This window comes from Oncorhynchus clarkii, unplaced genomic scaffold (assembly GCF_045791955.1).
Source record: "Oncorhynchus clarkii lewisi isolate Uvic-CL-2024 unplaced genomic scaffold, UVic_Ocla_1.0 unplaced_contig_12888_pilon_pilon, whole genome shotgun sequence".
NCBI lineage: Eukaryota > Metazoa > Chordata > Actinopteri > Salmoniformes > Salmonidae > Oncorhynchus > Oncorhynchus clarkii.
The window spans coordinates 1-19,588 of record NW_027259964.1 but is presented as its reverse complement, the minus strand read 5'-3'; the positions used below and the strand labels follow the sequence as shown (position 1 = coordinate 19,588).

The window sequence follows — 19,588 nt, the reverse complement described above, 5'->3', positions numbered from 1 at the left end:
GTCTATAATAATATTGTAGCATGATTCCTAGAACACCATCAGCAACCTTATGAGTGTAATGATTAAGGCGTTGGACTGACTGATGCAGGGTTTATACAACAACACACCAGTAATGTTATCTCCTCTGTCCTTCTCTCCAAAGTCCTTCCAGGAAATCCCAATCCCATCATAGTAACCCACATGGTAACCCCTACCCCAGGGATGATGGAGCCGGGGGGCAGAGGGGCAGGTCCGACCTCCAGCAGCTCCCAGGAGGGGTCCAGTCCAGCTACAACGATGCCCAGGAGAGAGTGCCCTGGGGCGGGTGGCAGGAGGGGAGCTGGAGGGGCAGAGACAGCATTCCCATGGGTCTCTGCCTCCCCGGTCGGAGAGCGCACGATGGCAGCAGCATGACCTCAGTAAGTCGGTTTAATTTAATTGATTAATTAGACAATAGAAACAAGTAATGTACAGCCACACACCGATGTAATGGCAATACACACGTTTTCTGATTTGAGATTGTATTGTAAACAGATCAGAGAAATATGATCCCTTGTGCTGTAGTAAGGGTAGTCTCTCCTCCCAAGATTTGGTTCTGGGTTCTGAGGGGATAGTATGGCCATGATTTTGTTGGAATGGCAGCCTGGTCGCATAGACTAGACGTAACATAGTAAATATATATCCGTGACACTCAAATTAGTATGATATGTTACGTTTGGTATGTTTACATAAGTCCAGTATGATGGAAGTTTGAGGTAGTTTCGTGAGCCAATGCTTAATAGCAATAGTGCTTACGCTAGTTAGCAATTGTGCTAGTGCTAGTTAGCAACTTTCTTCAAACTGCATGTAAAGACATAAAAATGGTATCTATGAGTTCATCCTACTCTGGGGACCTAGATGAAGGGCCCCATTGCCAAACCCTTTAACCCTTTAACCTAACTCTAACCTCAACCCTGACCTTAACCCCTAACCCCTAGCCACCTAGCTAATGTTAGCATTAGCCCCTTAGCCACTTAGCTAACGTTAGCCACAACAAATTGGAATTCATAACATATCATATGCTTTGCCAATTCGTAACATATTGTACGAATCGCAATTTGTAACATATTGTTTGAATTGCAATTTGTAACATATAATACGAATTGTCATTCGTAACATATCATATGAAATGGATGGACATCCACAAATGAATACATACAGTACCATATGAAACGTAACATATCGTACTAATAGGAGTGTCTGGATTTACTTTACTATGTTAAGTCTACCCCTGAGTCCAGGTTGGGAATGGAGTAGTATTTCAGTGTGGCTGGTCTTCAGGTTCTGTGTTGCTAAGTGACTTTGAATTTCTTCTATTACCTCCTGCCTTTTGTTTGGTTAATTCTTTGTGTTTTCAATGTTGTTATAGGTACCATATCCACCTACTTTTCGAACGCTTTTAAAACACGGAAGCCAAACGCTCAAACTATTGCAACAACATCAGTGGAGGCTGCTGAGGGGAGGATGGCTCATGATAATGGCTGGAATGGAGCGATTGGAATGGCATTAAACCATGTGTTGATGTATTTTATACCATTCCACTAATTCCTCTCCAGCCAGTGCCATGAGCCCGTCCTCCCCAATTAAGGTACCACCAACATCTTGTGAACTTGTGCTTTATCATAATTCATATGTGCTCCACTAAAAATCCTTGCAATTGGCATGTTTCTGATAGCGAAACATCCTGACAAAATACAACATATTACTTGCCTTGTGTGCCTGGACCTTGTAGACTAAACTGCAGAGAAAAAAAACACAACTGATTCAAATGGTTGCCCAATCAGGCAGGCTAGATGCAGTTATTTCCAAATGATTACCGGGATGTATTCAAAACGCCAGGCTTTTGAGCGGTTTTTCAAATGGCATGGGCTATTCGTTGCAGTTTACAGGCTAGACTACAGTTTTGTACTCACTTGAAAACAATAATAACATTCCTCATTACACTGTGTTGTGGTAGCATAGGTAGGATACATTTATTGTCCCTAAAAAAAATAAACATATGGTAGCTTTTCCAGCTGCAAACCCGGGGACTGGGAGGGAGCGCACTCAGCGCAGCCTCGGGAGCGCACCTAGTGTAGAGCTACCTATGATTTCGTTATCTGATCAACTTTAAAAATGTTTGCTTTGTACATTGACTGGATATATTCACTACAGTATTAAGCCTAACATTGAGCTTATAAATAATGGTCTAATATGCATACACTTCTACTTAAGCTTTAGGCTACATCTCGAGCCTGTCTGTCTTTGTTCTGTTGTGCAATTACGCACCTGGCTTCTCCACTGACACAGCTATTCCTCTTAAATCTTGAGGAGTCCCAGGAAAAGACAAGAGTACAAAAGCTATTTGGACCCTTATTTCGACCTTTCTTCTTTAGCCTACTAACCGCCTATTGGAGGATAGATGCACGCGTGCACTCCCTTGCTGAATGTAAAATAGGCTACAGCTTTACGAGCGGGGAGTTGGAAAGGAGAAGCCCATATTTTCCTATAGTAGGCCAATCTTAACACCCGGCTACATCCTGACAAAATACACCATATGAGTGGCCTGCTAATGTACCTTTCTTGTGCTTCTAGACTGTCGCGAATAGACCTGAACTGATCCAAATGGTTGCATAATCAGACCTATAGGCTGTAGGCCTATGTAGTTATTTCGGAATGAAACAAAACAGGACGTTTGAGCGGTTATTCAAATGAGCCTACATCACTGCAGTTTACAGCTTATGGACAATAATTGTGTACTCACTTCTTAACAAGAATACATTCCTCATTGCACTGTGTTGTTGTAGCCCAGGTACAATAATGTATTGTCTAAAAACGTAGTCCTATGCCTAATCAATAATGGAACTTTGCGTGCCGGTGAACCACAGTGCGCAGCCTCAAGGAACGTACTGCAGATTTGCCATTTCATAAACTTGTAACGGACCTTGACAGGTAAATATTTAGACTATAGCTGCAATATTTAGCTAATGCATGGCCTAATATCTAGCTAATATTTAGCTTCTTACTTCAGCTACACATCACTAGCCTCTCTTTTCCAGCTGTGCCCGTGGGTAACAGGCTGTAACAAGCCTCTCTGCAATAGGCGATTCCTCTTCTGGTGAATTCCCAGGAAAGCTATAGGCTACAAAAGCTATAGGGCATTTATTTGTATTCTTTTTTTAATTACAAAGCCTAATAGCCTATTCAGGGAAAGAAGCAGGCTTTCTTTTACTAATTGCTGAATGTAAAACAGGCCTACAGCATAGAAAATCAATTTCGGGGAAAATTGAAGAGAGAAAGTGTGTTGGTGTGATTGATCACGTTTGACCTGTTATGATTATAACATTGTTGCACTGATGCATTGCAAATAGTTGAACAGGACATAGCCTAGATGAGCACAGTGAAAAATAAGACACAAAGGAATTGACAACCATTAGAAAAATGGAAATCACTTGCAAACCACTTGAGCAACGAGGCAATGAGATGCTGTAAAATATGTACAGGCTCGGCGTTTGTTGTTCAATTGCTACATTTAAATATGAGTTACTATACTATTTTTTCATTTGACCTAGATGTACACTGAAGTGTTATTTGCAGTTGTCACTATGACAATGAACACACCCTGAAAGCACTGGTCTGAACCAGTATCTGTGCGTTAGAGACCTCGTGAATGGTCTAGTGTTACCACCTTATTAATAGGCAGTGTGTAGAAGAATGTTTTGATCAGTTGATTGACAGGTGCAGGCCTGCAGGCCTGCAGAACAATAAACAATAAACTTTCCTCTTGTGTGGATGCTCACCAAGGTTTTATAGTTATGTAGACTATAGTTTATCGTTATAGTTATTGGCTTTGTGGAGGCCCTAATCTCATACACAACACAATTCACGTAATTATCACAACATAAGTACTAGTAGGTTTGAGAACTTGAATGAAATTCATATACAGTTACACTTCCACTTGTTTACTTGACTTTTATACTCTATAAAGTGACTCCTTCAAATAACTTTTCAAGCTTTTTCAAGCAGAAATTTGCATCCTGTAGCACAAACTCAAAAAGTTCTGGGACACTAAAGTCCATGGAGAATAAGAGCACCTCTTCCCAGCTGCCCACTGCACTGAGGCTAGGTAACACTGTCACCACCGATAAATCCACTATAACTGAGAATTTCAAAAAGCACTTTTCTACCGCTGGCCATGCTTTCCACCTGGCTACCCCTACCCTGATCAACAGCCCTCCACCCCCCACAGCAACTCGCCCAAGCTTCCCCAATTCTCCTTCACCCAAATCCAGATAGCTGATGTTCTGAATGAGTTGCAAAATCTGGACCCCTACAAATCAGCCGGGCTAGACAATCTGGACCCTCTCTTTCTAAAATTCTCTGCAGAAATTGTTGCAACCCCTATCACTAGCCTGTTCAACCTCTCTTTCGTATCATCTGAGATTCGCATAGATTGGAAAGCTGCCAAAGTCATCCCCCTTTTCAAAGAGGGAGACACTCTAGACCCAAACTGCTACAGACCTATATCTATCCTACCCTGCCTTTCTAAGGTCTTCGAAAGCCAAGTTAACAAACAGGTTACCGACCATTTAGAATCCCACCGTACCTTCTCCGCTATGCATTCTGGTTTCAGAGGTGGTCATGGGTGCACCTCAGCCACGCTCAAGGCCCTAAACGATATCATAACCATGAATAAGAGACATTACTGTGCAGCCGTATTCATTGACCTGGCTAAGGTTTTCGACTCTGTCAATCACAACATTCTTATTGGCAGACTCAACAGCCTTGGTTTCGCCTGGTTCACCAACTACTTCTCTGATAGAGTTCAGTGTGTCAAATCGGAGGGCCTGTTGCCAGGGCCTCTGGCAGTCTCTATGGGGGTGCCACAGGGTTAAATTCTGGGGCAGACTCTCTTCTCTGTATACATCAATGATGTCGCTCTTGCTGCGGGTGATTCTTTGATCCACCTCTACGCAGATGACACCATTCTGTATACCTCTGGCCCTTCTTTGGACACTAACCTCCAGACGAGCTTCAATGCCATACAATTCTCCTTCCGTTGCCTCCAACTGCTCTTAAATGCAAGTAAAATTAAATGCATGCTCTTCAACCGATCGCTGCCCACACCTGCCCGTCCGTCCAGCATCACTACTCTGGACGGTTCTGACTTAGAATATGTGGACAACTATAAATACCTAGGTGTCTGGTTATACTGTAAACTCTCCTTCTAGACTCACATTAAGCATCTCCAATCCAAAATTACATCTAGAATCAGCTTACTATTTTGCAACAAAGCATCCTTCTCTCATGCTGCAAAACATACCCTCGTAAAACTGACCATCCTGCCGATCCTCGACTTTGGCGATGTCATTTACAAAATAGCCTCCAACACTCTACTCAACAAATTGGATGCAGTCTATCACAGTGCCATCCGTTTTGTCACCAAAGCCCCATATACTACCCACCACGCGACCTGTACTCTCTTGTTGGCTGGCCCTCGCTTCATATTCGTCGCCAAACCCACTGGCTCCAGGTCATCTACAAGTCTCAACGAGGTAAAGCCCCGCCTTATCTCAGCTCACTGGTCACCATAGTAGCACCCACCTGTAGCATGCGCTCCAGCAGGTATATCTCACTGGTCACCCCCCAAAGCCAATTCTTCCAGTTCTTTGCTGCCAATGACTGGAACGAACTGCAAAAATCACTAAAGCTGGAGACTCATATCTCCCTCACTAGCTTTAAGCACCAGCTGTCAGAGCAGCTCACACATCACTGCACCTGTACATTGCTCATCTTTAAATAGCTCATCCAATCTACCTCATCCCCATACTGTATTTATTTATTTATCTTGCTCCTTTGCACCCCAGTATCTCTACTTGCACATTCATCTTCTGCACATCCTACCATTCCAGTGTTTAATTGCTATATTGTAATTACTTCGCCACCATGGCCTATTTATTGCCTTACCTCCCTTAACCTTCCTCATTTGCACATGCTGTATATAGACTTTTTCTACTGTATTATTTATTTTATGTTTGTTTATTCCATGTGTAACTCTGTGTTGTTGTATGTGTCGAACTGCTTTGCTTTATCTTGGCCTTGTTGCAGTTGCAAATGAGAACTTGTTCTCAACTAGCCTACCTGGTTAAATAAAGGTGAAATAAAAAAAGTTTTTTTTAAATGACCTACCGCAGAAGTAAAGCAGAAATCGAATCCATCACTTCCGTTGTTTGGCTGTGCCCATAGCAACGTTCGAAAATGAGGTGGATGTGATTAATGAATCTAGTGTTCTGTTCTCCATGATGTTCAGATCACAGCGGGTACCAGATCGACCAGGCAACGCATTATGACACAACGCCTCCTGTACGACTTCCATCTGCAACTTCAGGTGCTGTTCAAACCACTTTAAAGAGCACATACAGTAGATTACTCTCTATTTACTTCCTTACTTTACTTCTTTAGCTTTCAGTTGGTCCCTTTGATCATGAGAACCTTTGAGGTTAACTGTTGCACTATCCTTGCTTCAGGCAGTTAGATTGGGTATGTCATTTTAGGCGAAATTAAAAAATATATATAAACAAATTAAAGGGTCAGCTCCTTAAGAGGTTATTAAAGAGACACACAACTCAAAGATAGAATGAAAATCAAGATTGTTCATGTCATGACAGATTTCGTGTAGCTAACTTTTGCAATATTGCTATGAGGATTTATGACAATCCAATGTCTAATAAAACATTACCCAAAGGTAGACAGGCAGCACAAGGAAGTTGGCAGAAAAATACCATCCCGGGAAACTATGGTGCTAACAGTTTACAGGGCTGCATTGATTAGGGCAAAACGTAGCAAAACGTTTTACAACGAAACGTTACAATGAGCGTTTCGTTTTGGACAAGTCCAGGTAGTCCCTCCCTGTTTCAGTCTGTTTTCTTCCATTTATTGCCTAATGAACACAATCCAGGTAACATTACCTCATCACGAGGACTGACGATTAGGTGTTTGCTGAAATATAACCAAGAAATGTACAAATGTAGCATCTTAATTTTAGCCAGTTTGCTACAGCAGGAAAATGATCCTGCAGCAATAGGAAATGTGAATTATAATGTGGATTTGATACATTTGTATGAAATTTCAAAGTGGAAATTACAAACTTCAGAAGCCTTTTTAAAACCTCAAATGCACTACAAGTTGTACAGGAAAGTTCTCCTGAAAAAGGGTGATCAAATTAAGATCCAACATCTGTAGAGTGTTTGCCTCTTTGGCATTTTATACTTTCTCAATGATTTAGCCTTAATAAAGACACACAATATGTCAGAGGTGTAGCAGCATTACTCGGTTAGCATGAAGGTTATAATGGATAACTCTAATGGGACAGATAAGGCTGGGGGAAACAATTTCACTTCACAAAAAGAAGTTAGTTTCTATTAGAGTGTGTTGTCTACAGTGTGTTTTTTCATTGTCAGCTAGTCATGCTACTGCGTTTGTCAAAAGGATGTGAAGTATAGTACACTATACTATCTAGGTACTATCTAGAACCTAAAAGGGTTATTTGGCTGTCCCCATAGGAGAACCCTTTGCATAGGAGAACCCTTTGAAGAACCCTTATTGGTTCCACGAAGAACCCTTTTGGTTCCAGGTTCTATATGGAACCAAATGGGTTCTATCTGTAACCAAAAATAGTTCTACCTGGAACCAGAAAGGGTTCTGCTATGGGGACAACCTATTGGAAATGTCAGGGACAGCTGTCTATCATTGTCTCTGATTGGGAATCATACTTAGGCGGCCCTTTTTCCCTCCTTTCAGTGTGGATAGTTAACTTTGTTTGTGGCACTAATGCCCTGTAAGCTTCACGGTTGTTTCTTTCTTTTGTTGGCGACGTTTTAAATAAAAAGGAAAATGTACGCTCACCACGCTGCACTTTGGTCCACTTCTTTTGACGGCCGTGACAGGAAACCTTTTTTTAACCACCTCTATTTGATTTGTTTTAATCAAAGTTGATCATCAGCAGCTAACACTTATTTACACAGTGTAAATATTGACTCACGACACACCCATGCAATGTGATGGGGGGGGGGGCTCCCCTTTCAAGCCACCCAAAACCACTTCCTTGTGCAATCAAGGACCATGTCAGTGTGTGAACCAATAAACCATGATGTATTGTAAGTTGTATGTGCATGCCGTTCTTTGTATGTTCACTTGTTTGTACTGTAATTATGGGAATGAATTGTGTTTGCCAAGTCAATGGGTGGACATGATCTGAAATGAATGTGCAGAGTCCTTTCTATTTGCGTAACATATTATATATCCTCCGTATTGTTAGTGCTGATAGTAAGCCTATATGATGGATGGCTTTCTATTCGTTCAACACTCTTTATTAAGCTCATAATTCCTCAGTAATAGCTAGGCTGTCAGCTGTGTTTAATTAGATGTCCTCGTGTCTCCCAGGTCATGTTTCGATGAGGTTCAGGGGGTCGAGGAAGATGAGTCTATTCCCTGTAGGAGAGGCTGCTCTGGGCAATCTGGGCCTTTCTGAGGACGACATCAGGAATGAGATGGAAAATGGTGAGGGATGAAGAAGGGAGAGCCTACGGCACATCCATAGAAATGGAGTTACTAGAATTGTATTCCTATGGGCACAACCACTGTTGAGAATGCCTGTCCATTCTCCCGGTAGAAATATGATGTTTCTCTTTTCAATCGGTTCAGGACAATGTTATCCATTGAAGTCATATTCTGGATACACTGATTGAAGTAAAAGAAGTCACTATATACTATCTTTATAGCTCAATCATAACCCTCCATCACTTCTTATACTTAAATCACAATGATTTAACTCATATATGATATATTCATATTTTTATATTACAACTCCGATCTAAAGGCATACTATGATTAATAACCTCACAGATCTGTTTTATCTTGTCTTTGTCCAACAGAGGAAGAGAACTTGGTCAAAGAGCTGGTTGCCATGTCAACGAGGGACAGAATCAAGGCCATCCGAGACCTCCCTATGAGCTTTGATGACAAGAAACACATCAGGTACAGTTGTCATGTCACCGTCATAGGTCAAAAGGTGCCTGTTTTCGTGCAGTTTTACTATGGAAAGTTTAACTTATGACCAGGGGTAGTAAAATAAGTACTATGTACAAGGGTAGGTAGGTCATCGAGTGTGCAGTTATGTAGGCTTGCGATGTGAGATCATTGGGGGGGAACAGTCGCACACGCAGACACACACACACACCAACACACATACACACCTTCTTGCGGTATGCGGGTAAGGAAGAAGTGTTTACCATAAGCGCATCGCATCGGCCAAGTCCAAAGTTTACAGCCACACAGCCAGCCAAGAGCACTGTGCAACTTTTGACAGGTCATATATTTTATGAAGAGATAATGCTGTGATGCGCGTATCATCATACGCTACATAACTGTATAAGACTGTAATCTTTACGTTTGTTTGATCTCTTATCTCCTAGGGGCCAAGTGTTGGCGTTGAAATCATTCAAAAAATCCCGGCAACTGAACTGCTTTTCAGACTGCTCGACGACTGTCTCACTGGTGAGCAGTTTGACTCTCTGACATCTTTGTGTCTCTCTGTGTGTCCTCCTGTCCTGATGCCCAACTTTACTTCCTGTGTGTCCTTGTACTGCACAAGCAGTGCCCTATTAGACTATGGCAAAGTGCAACGCTTCTTGTGGTTGGCTATCACTAAATCATTATGCCTTTTATGAGCAAGGGTGCCAGGGTGACATTCTGTCTCTGCATTCAGCGACACTTGAACATTGGCAAAAGCAGAAACAGACTGCCACCATGCAGGTTACAATACAATAACGTTCTACTTACATTAAACATTATTACTGTTCCATCATCCACATCCTCTATTGACAATTACACCTATTCTGTGACAGCTGTGCTATGAAATCTATGACAGTGCATTTGTGACATACAAGACCCCCACCACTGTTCTCAGACCAGTCTTCCCCCACAGGCGTTCCGCAGGTGCGGTGCTAACATGACTTTAGCCAAGCAGACCCTGGAACTGTGGCGGGGTACCATGAAGGAGGTCGGGGGTAAATTTGGCACGGGGGTCCTCTCCTACTTCAAGTTCCTAAAATGGCTGCTGATGTTCAACATCTTCTCCTTCCTGGTCAACTTTGGTTTCATCACCATCCCCCAGCTCATCTATCACCCCACGCCAGACATCCCCGCTGGGGTCAGCTTCAAAGGGCTAGAGATACTGACCGGAGCGGTTTGTTGTTGTTAACTATTCACGCTACTTCTAGTCGAGGCTTTTGAGTGAATCATTCCATAACAGCATACACTACGAATCTGATCAACATATTTGTTATATGACTCCCCGTACTGTAAAGTCAGCATACAGTGAACAGTTACTGTGTGGTAAAAATGTTTTATTTTGATGTATCTATTTTCCCCACAGGGTTATTTCAGCCACACAGTGATGTATTATGGCGGCTACAGTAATAAAACACAAGGGACAGGGGGCCGGTCTGAGTACAACATGCAGCTGGCCTACTTCTTCACCATAGCAGCCTACATGGTGTTGTGTGGAGCCGCCCTCATCTACAGGTCAGTATGGGATGGGACTGCACAGTGATCATGTAACAGTAACATTGTATTGACCACTATTAACTCTGCTTTGGACTGTCATTTATGTCATGCATGGTTTGGTTTCCATGTGCTTCTTCATTGGTTTCAAGTGCCAGTAAATCATTTATCAAAGCCAGTTGATCTCACATGTATGATGTCAATCAAATCCACAATGTCATGACATTCACATCACACCTTTATATATTTATTGAACCTTTTCTTCATGTTGTAATAGTGCAGTAAAGGGACCCTTGTTCTCTCTCTCTGTCACTCTGTCTTTGTCTATCCCTCTCTTTCTGTCTGTCTGTCTGTCTGTCTGTCTGTCTGTCTGTCTCTCTGTCTCTCTCTCAAAATTCAATTCAAGGGCTTTATTGGCATGGGAAGCACATGTTAACATTGCCAAAGCAAGTGAAATAAATAACAAACAAAACTGAAATAAACAATACAATTACATTTTTTAATTTTTAATTTCACCTTTATTTAACCATGCAGGCTAGTTGAGAACAAGTTCTCATTTGCAACTGCGACCTGGCCAAGATAAAGCAAAGCAGTTCGACACATACAACAACACAGAGTTACATATGGAATAAACAAACATACAATCAATAATACAGTAGAAAAAGTCTATATACAGCATGTGCAAATGAGGAAGGTTAAGGGAGGTAAGGCAATAAATAGGTCATGGTGGCGAAGTAATTACAATATAGCAATTAAACATTGAAATGGTAGGATGTGCAGAAGATGAATGTGCAAGAAGGGATACTGGGGTGCAAAGTAGCTAGATAAATAAATAAATACAGTATGGGGATGAGGTAGTTTGGATGGGCAATTTACAGATGAGCTATGTACAGGTGAAGTGATCTGTGAGCTGTTCTGACAGCTGGTGCTTATAGCTAGTGAGGGAGGTAAGAGTCTCCAACTTCAGAGATTTTTGCAGTTCGTTCCAGTCATTGGCAGCAGAGAACTGGAAGGAGAGGTGGCCAAAGGAAGAATAGGCTTTGGGGGTGACCAGTGAGATATACCTGCTGGAGCGCATGCTATGGGTGGGTGCTGCTATGGTGACCAGTGAGCTGAGATTAGGCGGGGCTATACCGCAGAGACTTATAGATGACCTGGAGCCAGTGGGGTTTGGCGACGAGTATGAAGCGAGGGCCAGCCAACGAGAGCGTACAGGTCGCAGTGGTGGGTGGTATAAGGGGCTTTGGTGACAAAACGGATGGCACTGTGATAGACTGCATTCAATTTATTGAATATAGTGTTGGAGGCTATTTTGTAAATTACATCGACAAAGTCGAGGATCGGCAGGATGGTCAGTTTTACGAGGGTATGTTTGGCAGCATGAGAGAAGGATGCTTTGTTGCGAAATAGTAAGCTGATTCTAGATTTAATTTTGGATTGGAGATGTTTAATGTGAGTCTGGAAGGAATGTTTACAGTCTAACCAGACACCTAGGTATTTGTAGTTGTCCACATATTCTAATAATATGCATATCTTATATTCTTTGCATGAGTAGCAGGAAGTTGAAATTGGGCACGCTATTTATCCAATTGTGAAAATGCTGCCCCCTTTACCTTAAGAAGTTAACTTGGCTTTCAAAGACCTAGAAAGGAAGGGTAGGATAGATATAGGTCTGTAGCAGTTTGGGTCTAGAGTGTCTCCCCCTTTGAAGAGGGGGATGACCGCGGCAGCTTTCCAATCTATGGGAATCTCAGACGATACGAAAGAGAGGTTGAACAGGCTAGTAATAGGGGTTGCAACAATTTCGGCAGATAATTTTAGAAATAGAGGGTCCAGATTGTTTAGCCCGGCTGATTTGTAGGGGTCCAGATTTTGCAGCTCTTTCAGAACATCAGCTATCTGGATTTGGGTGAAGGAGAAGTGGGGGAGGTTTGGGCGAGTTGCTGTGGGGAGCGCATGGCTGTTGACCGGGGTAGGGGTAGCCAGGTGGAAAGCATGGCCAGCCGTAGAAAAATGCTTATTGAAATTCTCAATTATAGTGGATTTATCGGTGGTGACAGTGTTTCCTAGCCTCAGTGTAGTGGGCAGCTGGGAGGAGGTGCTCTTATTCTCCATGGACTTTACAGTGTCCCAGAACTTTATTAGTTTGTACTACAGCATGCAAATTTCTGTTTGAAAAAGCTAGCCTTGGCTTTCCTAACTGCCTGTGTATATTGTTTCCTAACTTCCCTAAAAAGTCGCATATCACGGGGGCTATTCGATGCTAATGCAGAGCCCCACAGGATGTTTTTGTGCTGGTCAAGGGCAGACAGGTCTGGAGTGAACCAAGGGCTATATCTATTCCTAGTTCTACATTTTTTGAATGGAGCATGCTTATTTAATATGGTGAGGAAGGCACTTTTAAAGAATAACCAGGCATCCTCTACTAACAGGATGAGATCAATGTCATTCCAGGATACCCCGGCCAGGTCAATTAGAAAAGCCTGTTCGCAGAAGTGTTTTACGGAGCGTTTGACAGTGATGAGGGGTGGTCGTTTGACTGCAGACCCATTACGGATGCAGGCAATGAGGCAGTGATCGCTGAGATCTTGGTTGAAAACAGCAGAGGTGTATTTGGAGGGCGAGTTAGTTAGGATGATATCTATGAGGATGCCCGTTTTTACGGATTTGGGGTTGTACCTGGTAGGTTCATTGATCATTTGTGTCAGATTGAGGGCATCAAGCTTAGATTGTAGAATGGCCGGGGTGTTAAGCATGTCCCAGTTTAGGTCACCTAGAAGCACGAGCACAGAAGATAGATGGGGGGCAAACAATTCACATATGGTGTCCAGGGCACAGCTGGGGGCAGAGGGTGGTCTATAGCAAGCGGCAACGGTGAGAGACATGTTTCTAAAAAGGTGAATTTTTAGAAGTAGAAGCTTGAATTGTTTTGGTACAGACCTGGATAGTAAGATAGAACTCTGCAGGCTATCTCTGCAGTAGATTGCAACACCACCCCCTTTGGCAGTTCTATCTTGGCTGAAAATGTTATAATTAGGAATGGAAATTTCAGGGTTTTGGGTGGTTTTCCTAAGCCAGGATTCAGACACGGCTAAGACATTTGGGTTGGCAGAATGTGCTAAAGCAGTGAATAAAGCAAACTGAGGGAGTAGGCTTCTAATGTTAACATGCATGAAACCAAGGCTTTTACGGTTACAGAAGTCAACAAATGAGAGCACCTGGGGAGTAGGAGTGGAGCTAGGCACTGCATGTCCTGGATTAACCTCTATATCACCAGAGGAACAGAGGAGAAGTAAGATAAGGGTACGGCTAAAGGCTATAAGAACTGACCGTCTAGCGTTTTCGGAGCAGAGAGTAAAGGGAGCAGGTTTCTGGGCACGATAGCATAGATTCAAGGCATAATGTACAGACAAAGGTATGGTAGGAAGAGAGTACATTGGAGGTAAACCTAGGCATTGAGTGATGAAGAGAGAGATATAGTCTCTAGAGTCGTTTAAACCAGGTGATGTCATCGCATATATGGGAGGTGGAACAACATGGTTGGTTAAGGCATTGAGCAGAGCTATAGGCTCTACAGTGAAATAAGACAGTAATCACTAACCAGGACAGTAATGGACAAGGCATATTGATATTAGGGAGAGGCATGCATAGCCAAGTGATCGTATGGGTCCAGTGAGTGGTTTGGCTGGCTGGGGACAAGGCGATTCAGACAGTTAGCAGGCCGGTGCTATCAAGCTAGCAGTTAGCAGGCCAGGGCTAGCAAGCTAGCATAAGGGCCTTAGAAGGACGTCGCAATGGGGGAAAAGTCTGTTTTTGCCTCCTCGTGCAGTGACGTTGATAGACCAGTCGTGGAATTAGTAGGGTTCCAAGTAGCAGAGGGTCCAAGTCCAATTGGCAAAACGGGTATACTGGTCCAAGAAATTGGCCGGTGGATCAGTTAACAGTCTAATATGCTATAGATAGCCAGCAGGCCGCAGTTACCAGAATGGTCTTCAGGGGCCTGTTGGGATCCTCGGGCAGATTATGTCGGTATTCCAGTTGTGAAGGATCGGCGGGGTTCCGTGCCCCGTACCGGCAGTAGAATGTGTCCGGATATTGTAGCCGAGGAGTGGGCTTCAGGAGTACCCCAGGAGCTCTAGCCGGGAGATGGGTCTAGCATGGACTCAGCCCAGGCTAGTTGGTGCTTGCTACAGGACGGAAACGTTAGCCAGGAGTAGTCAACCCGGGTTGCGGTTAGCTAGCTGCCATGATCCAGATAAAAGGGTTCAGAGTTTGCTGTAGGAATCCGGGGATATGGAGAGAAAAATAGGTCCGGTATGCTCGGGTTTGAAACACGTTGTACAAACTGGCTAGAGCTTTCCAAGCTAAAGGTTAGCTGACTGATAACTGGTAGCTAGTTAGCTAGCTAGTTTCAGTTGAGGTATTCCAGTTTGGAGGTAAATAGAAATACTTTAAAAAAAACAGATCCACACCACATTGGGTGAGGTGGGTTGCAGCAGATTATTTTGAAGTTGAGGTTTAGGAAAATATTAAAAAGAATGCGAAGAAAAATATATAAAAAGATATATACATGGGACTAGACAAGACAAAGACATCTGACTGCTACCTCATCTTGGATTCAAAATGAACAGTAAACGTTACACTCACATAAGTTCCAAAAGAATAAAGACATTTCAAATGTCATATTATGTCTATATACAGTGTTGTAGCGATGTTAAAGTACAAAATGGAAAATAAATCAACTTAAAAATAAAAATTTGTGTAGCAGACCCTCATGCCACATTGAGTCAAAGGCTTTTTTCAATCAACAAAGCATGAAAAGACTTTGCCTTTGTTTTGGTTTGTTTGTCAATTAGGGTGTGCAGAGTGAATACGTGGTCTGTCGGTGAAAAATTTGGTACAAAGCACATTTGACATTTGCTCAGTACATTGTTTTCACTGAGGAAATGTATGAGTCTGCTGTTAACTATAATGCAGAGGATTTTCCCAAGGTTGCTGTTGACTCATATCCCACTGTAGTTATTGGGGTCAAATTTGTCTTCACTTTTGTGGATTGTTGACCTCCCCCCTCTCTCTCTCTCTGCAGCATGGCCAGCTCGTTCAGGAAGAAGTATGTCCTTGCAGACTCAGGCTTGGGTGGAGCCTGGCAGCTCCTGTGTAGCTGGGACTTCAGTGTGACTAACGAGAAAGCCGTACGACAGCGCAAGAACAATCTGCGCATCCAACTCAAGGTCACTTTCACTGTAATCTCGGAAACCAGAACCAAATCTTGTGTGAGCTGGCCAGTTATCAGGCTTTTACAAGCGACTAATGTCACTGTTTTTGATAAACTATTACTGTAGCTTTGTTGACCTCATGGCCATCTCATTACTGTAGCTTTGTTGACCTCATGGCCATATCATTACTGTAGCTTTGTTGACCTCATGGGCCTATCATTAACTGTAGCTTTGTTACAAGAAATAATGTAATATCGCTGAACAAATCCCATATTTGCGAGACTAGATAAATGCCCAGTACTTGTGACTCAGTACTTATCTGCTCTTCCATACATAGAATACTCTGCACTCTGACTTGTTAAGGGGCCCAAATAGGATCTCTCTCAGATAACCAACTCTGAAATAACTTTGAAATAATGTTTCCATTCCCCTCCAGGAGTCCTTATCAGAAAAGATCCAGGTGGCCCTGCTACCTCTGACAGAGAGGCTGAAGCACTATGGGGTCTTCCTGGGTACCTGGCTCCTCTCCACGGGCATGGCCTTGGGCTGTGGCGCCAGTGTCTACTTCCTGTGTCAATATGACACATGGGTATGGTACATTTTATTAACTTTCATATAACCAGGAAGTCCCATTGAGGTCAGAAGAACTCTTTCCCAAGGGAGACCTTACGTAAACGTTGTGACACGATGACACATGGCTTCCTGATAAGGCTTGTGTTGTTAATGTATGATCCGGGGATCAGCTGACCCTGATCCATCTAAGTATGATGAAGACCAGGTGGTGATTACTTTGAATCAGGTGTGTTAGTGCTGGGCTAAAACAAATGCCTCACACTGTGTAGCTCCGGGACCAGTGTCGATGACTATTGTATAAGACATACCCTTGTGTACAGTAATTCAAAGTGTGTCATAGTGTCTGTGTGTACCTGAGCATATCTGCATCATATAGCATCAATACAATACTACTTTCCTGGCAGTACAGGGTGTGGTCTTTATAATGGTGTTAGTGGGACATCATTGCTACACTTCCGCCCTATGGGACTCCCAATCACGGCCGGTTGTGATACAGCCTGGATTTGAACCAAGGTGCCTGTAGTGATGTCTCTAGCACTGAGATGCAGTGCCTTAGACCGCTGCGCCACTCGGGAGCACCTAAGACTTACCCTACACCATTGTGTCACCACTGATCTATTGTTAATGGAAGCTCAAGTGTTTGTGTTTCCAGCAGGAGTGTGACGATAAAGACTTGGGGAGAGCAGAATCAACAACATCTGCATCATCAAGACTGTTGCTTTGTGACAAGGTGTTAAAGTCCACAGTTAGCCATTGTTATGTAAATGCCAGCTGAAAAGTACCCAGGGCCTTGGCTCCAAGTCAGAGCAGGTCAGCCGTAGCCATGGCCCAGTGAGACATGGGTGCCGGCCCTCGTAGATGGAAACATGTGTAAAACATTGGGGTAAATCTCAAATGGAAACTGGACACTTTATCTTGCTAAAGCTGTGATTGATTATGTCCAGACTTCGATGTCATATCTTTTCTCCAGGCTGGTTGCTTCTGGGCACTGATCTGGGAACAGCTCACTCTCTCCAAATCCTCTTTTTAACATGGGGGAAACACAAAACTGTCCTTAGATCAGGACAAACTGACCTACCATGGTATCTTTCCAGCGGACGAGGCAGTCAGCGGACAAAGCTTCCAGCTCTCTCCTGCAGGAGGCCGCTACTCTCCTCCTCCCCTTTGTGGTGTCCCTGATCAATCTGGTCGTCCCTCTCTTCTACTCTCTGTTCAAAAAGATAGAGCACTACTCCAACCCTCGCATGCAGGTCTATGCCATCATAGTCAGGTTAGAGATGGACACAAAACACGTTTAAAAATACATACGCTACCGGTCAAAAGTTTAGATACACCTACTCATTCAAGGGTTTTTCTTTATTATATATTTTCTATATTTTGATTTGTTTAACACTTTTTTGGTTACTACATGATTCCATATCTGTTCTTTCATAGTTTTGATGTCTTCACTGTTATTCTACATTGTAGTTTAATAGTAAAATAAAGAAAAACCCTGGAATGAGTAGGTGTGTCCAAACTTTTGACTGGTCCTGTATATTGGAATCGATTGATCAAAACTATTTGCTCAATGATCAATTTAAAGCAATGGATGAATTAAATATTACAGTAATGCGTAAATTCTAAATATGCTTAATAAAATATCAGAAAAGAACAGAAAGGTCATATACTGTACAAGGTTTTAGAAGACTGATGTTTTGAATGCCCTTTTCCTTTTTAGAAATGTCATTCTCAAGATGTCCATTCTGGGTATTCTCTGCTACTACTGGATGAAGGATGTGGCCAATACATTTTCAGTAAGTCCTTTTAAACCAAATCACATTCATGCTTTCAAAAATGTTTTTGATTGTCACTGATATGTACTGTGTGTTCATTCACCACTGTGATTCCAATCGTTTGTCTTAGTGCTGGGAGTCCATCGTAGGACAAGCCTTGTACAGACTGGTTATTATGGACTTCCTCTTCATAATGTTAGGATCCTTCTTTGGAGAGTTCTTGAGCAAGTGAGTGGCATTTTCCCATAACGTGTTCACTTAAAGCTAAAAATGCTACAGTATGCAGTAGAATTCTATACTGTAACTCATCTTTCTGTTTGGAGGGAAGGTTTCATTGAAAAATGCTCTTCTGTAACTCCTTAGTTATTTTCTCCACCAGTGTCATTGGGACTAAATGCATACAGAGCCTGGGAGTTCCAGAGTTTGACGTTGCCAGGAATGTCCTTGACCTGATCTATGCACAGACCCTGGCATGGTATTTCATTACACTGTACTCTACTGTACTGTGCTCTACTGTACTGTACTCTACTGTACTCTACTGTACTGTACTCTACTGTACTCTACTGTACTGTGCTCTACAGTACTCGACTGTACTCTACTCTACTGTATTCTACTGTACTGTGCTCTACTGTACTCTACTGTACTGTACTCTACTGTACTCTACTGTACTGTGCTCTACTCTACTCTACTGCACTGTACTCTACTGTACTGTGCTCTACTGTACTGTGCTCTACCGTACTGTACTCTACTGTACTCTACTGTACTCTACTTTACTGTACTGTGCTCTACTGTACTGTACTGTACTCTACTGGACTGTACTGTACTGTACTCTACTGGACTGTACTGTAATCTACTCTACTGTACGCTACTGTACTCTACTGTACTGTACTGTACTCAACTGTACTCGACTGGACCCTACTGTACTGTACTCTACTTTACTGTACTCTACTGGACTGTACTGGACTCTACTGTACTGTGCTCTACTGTACTCTACTGTACTGTACCATACTATACTGTGTTCTAATGTACTCTACTCTACTGTACTCTACTGTACTCTACTTTACTGTACTGTGCTCTACTGTACTGTACTGTACTCTACTGGACTGTACTGTACTGTACTGTACTCTACTGGACTGTACTGTAATCTACTCTACTGTACGCTACTGTACTCTACTGTACTGTACTGTACTCAACTGTACTCGACTGGACCCTACTGTACTGTACTCTACTTTACTGTCCTCTACTGGACTGTACTGGACTCTACTGTACTGTGCTCTACTGTACTCTACTGTACTGTGACCATACTATACTGTGTTCTAATGTACTCTACTCTACTGTACTCTACTGTACTGTGCTCTAATGTTCTCTACTCTACTGTACAGTGCTCTAATATACTCTACTCTACTGTACAGTGCTCTAATGTACTCTACTCTACTGTACAGTGCTCGAACGTACTCTACTCTACTG

General features: G+C 42.7%; 1 protein-coding gene across 1 annotated transcript; it reads left to right on the top strand.

Annotated features, from left to right (window-relative positions):
- Positions 1-6,178: 6,178 nt before the first annotated feature.
- Positions 6,179-18,596, top strand: LOC139401010 (transmembrane channel-like protein 5; the record flags this gene model as incomplete). Its single annotated transcript, XM_071145534.1, has 12 exons — positions 6,179-6,385; positions 8,440-8,556; positions 8,931-9,033; positions 9,471-9,552; positions 9,983-10,243; positions 10,433-10,581; positions 15,647-15,791; positions 16,213-16,365; positions 17,444-17,619; positions 18,067-18,142; positions 18,252-18,349; positions 18,501-18,596. Coding segments are annotated over exons 2-12 (1,445 nt in total), but the record flags the coding sequence as incomplete, so codon positions are not given.
- Positions 18,597-19,588: the final 992 nt, after the last annotated feature.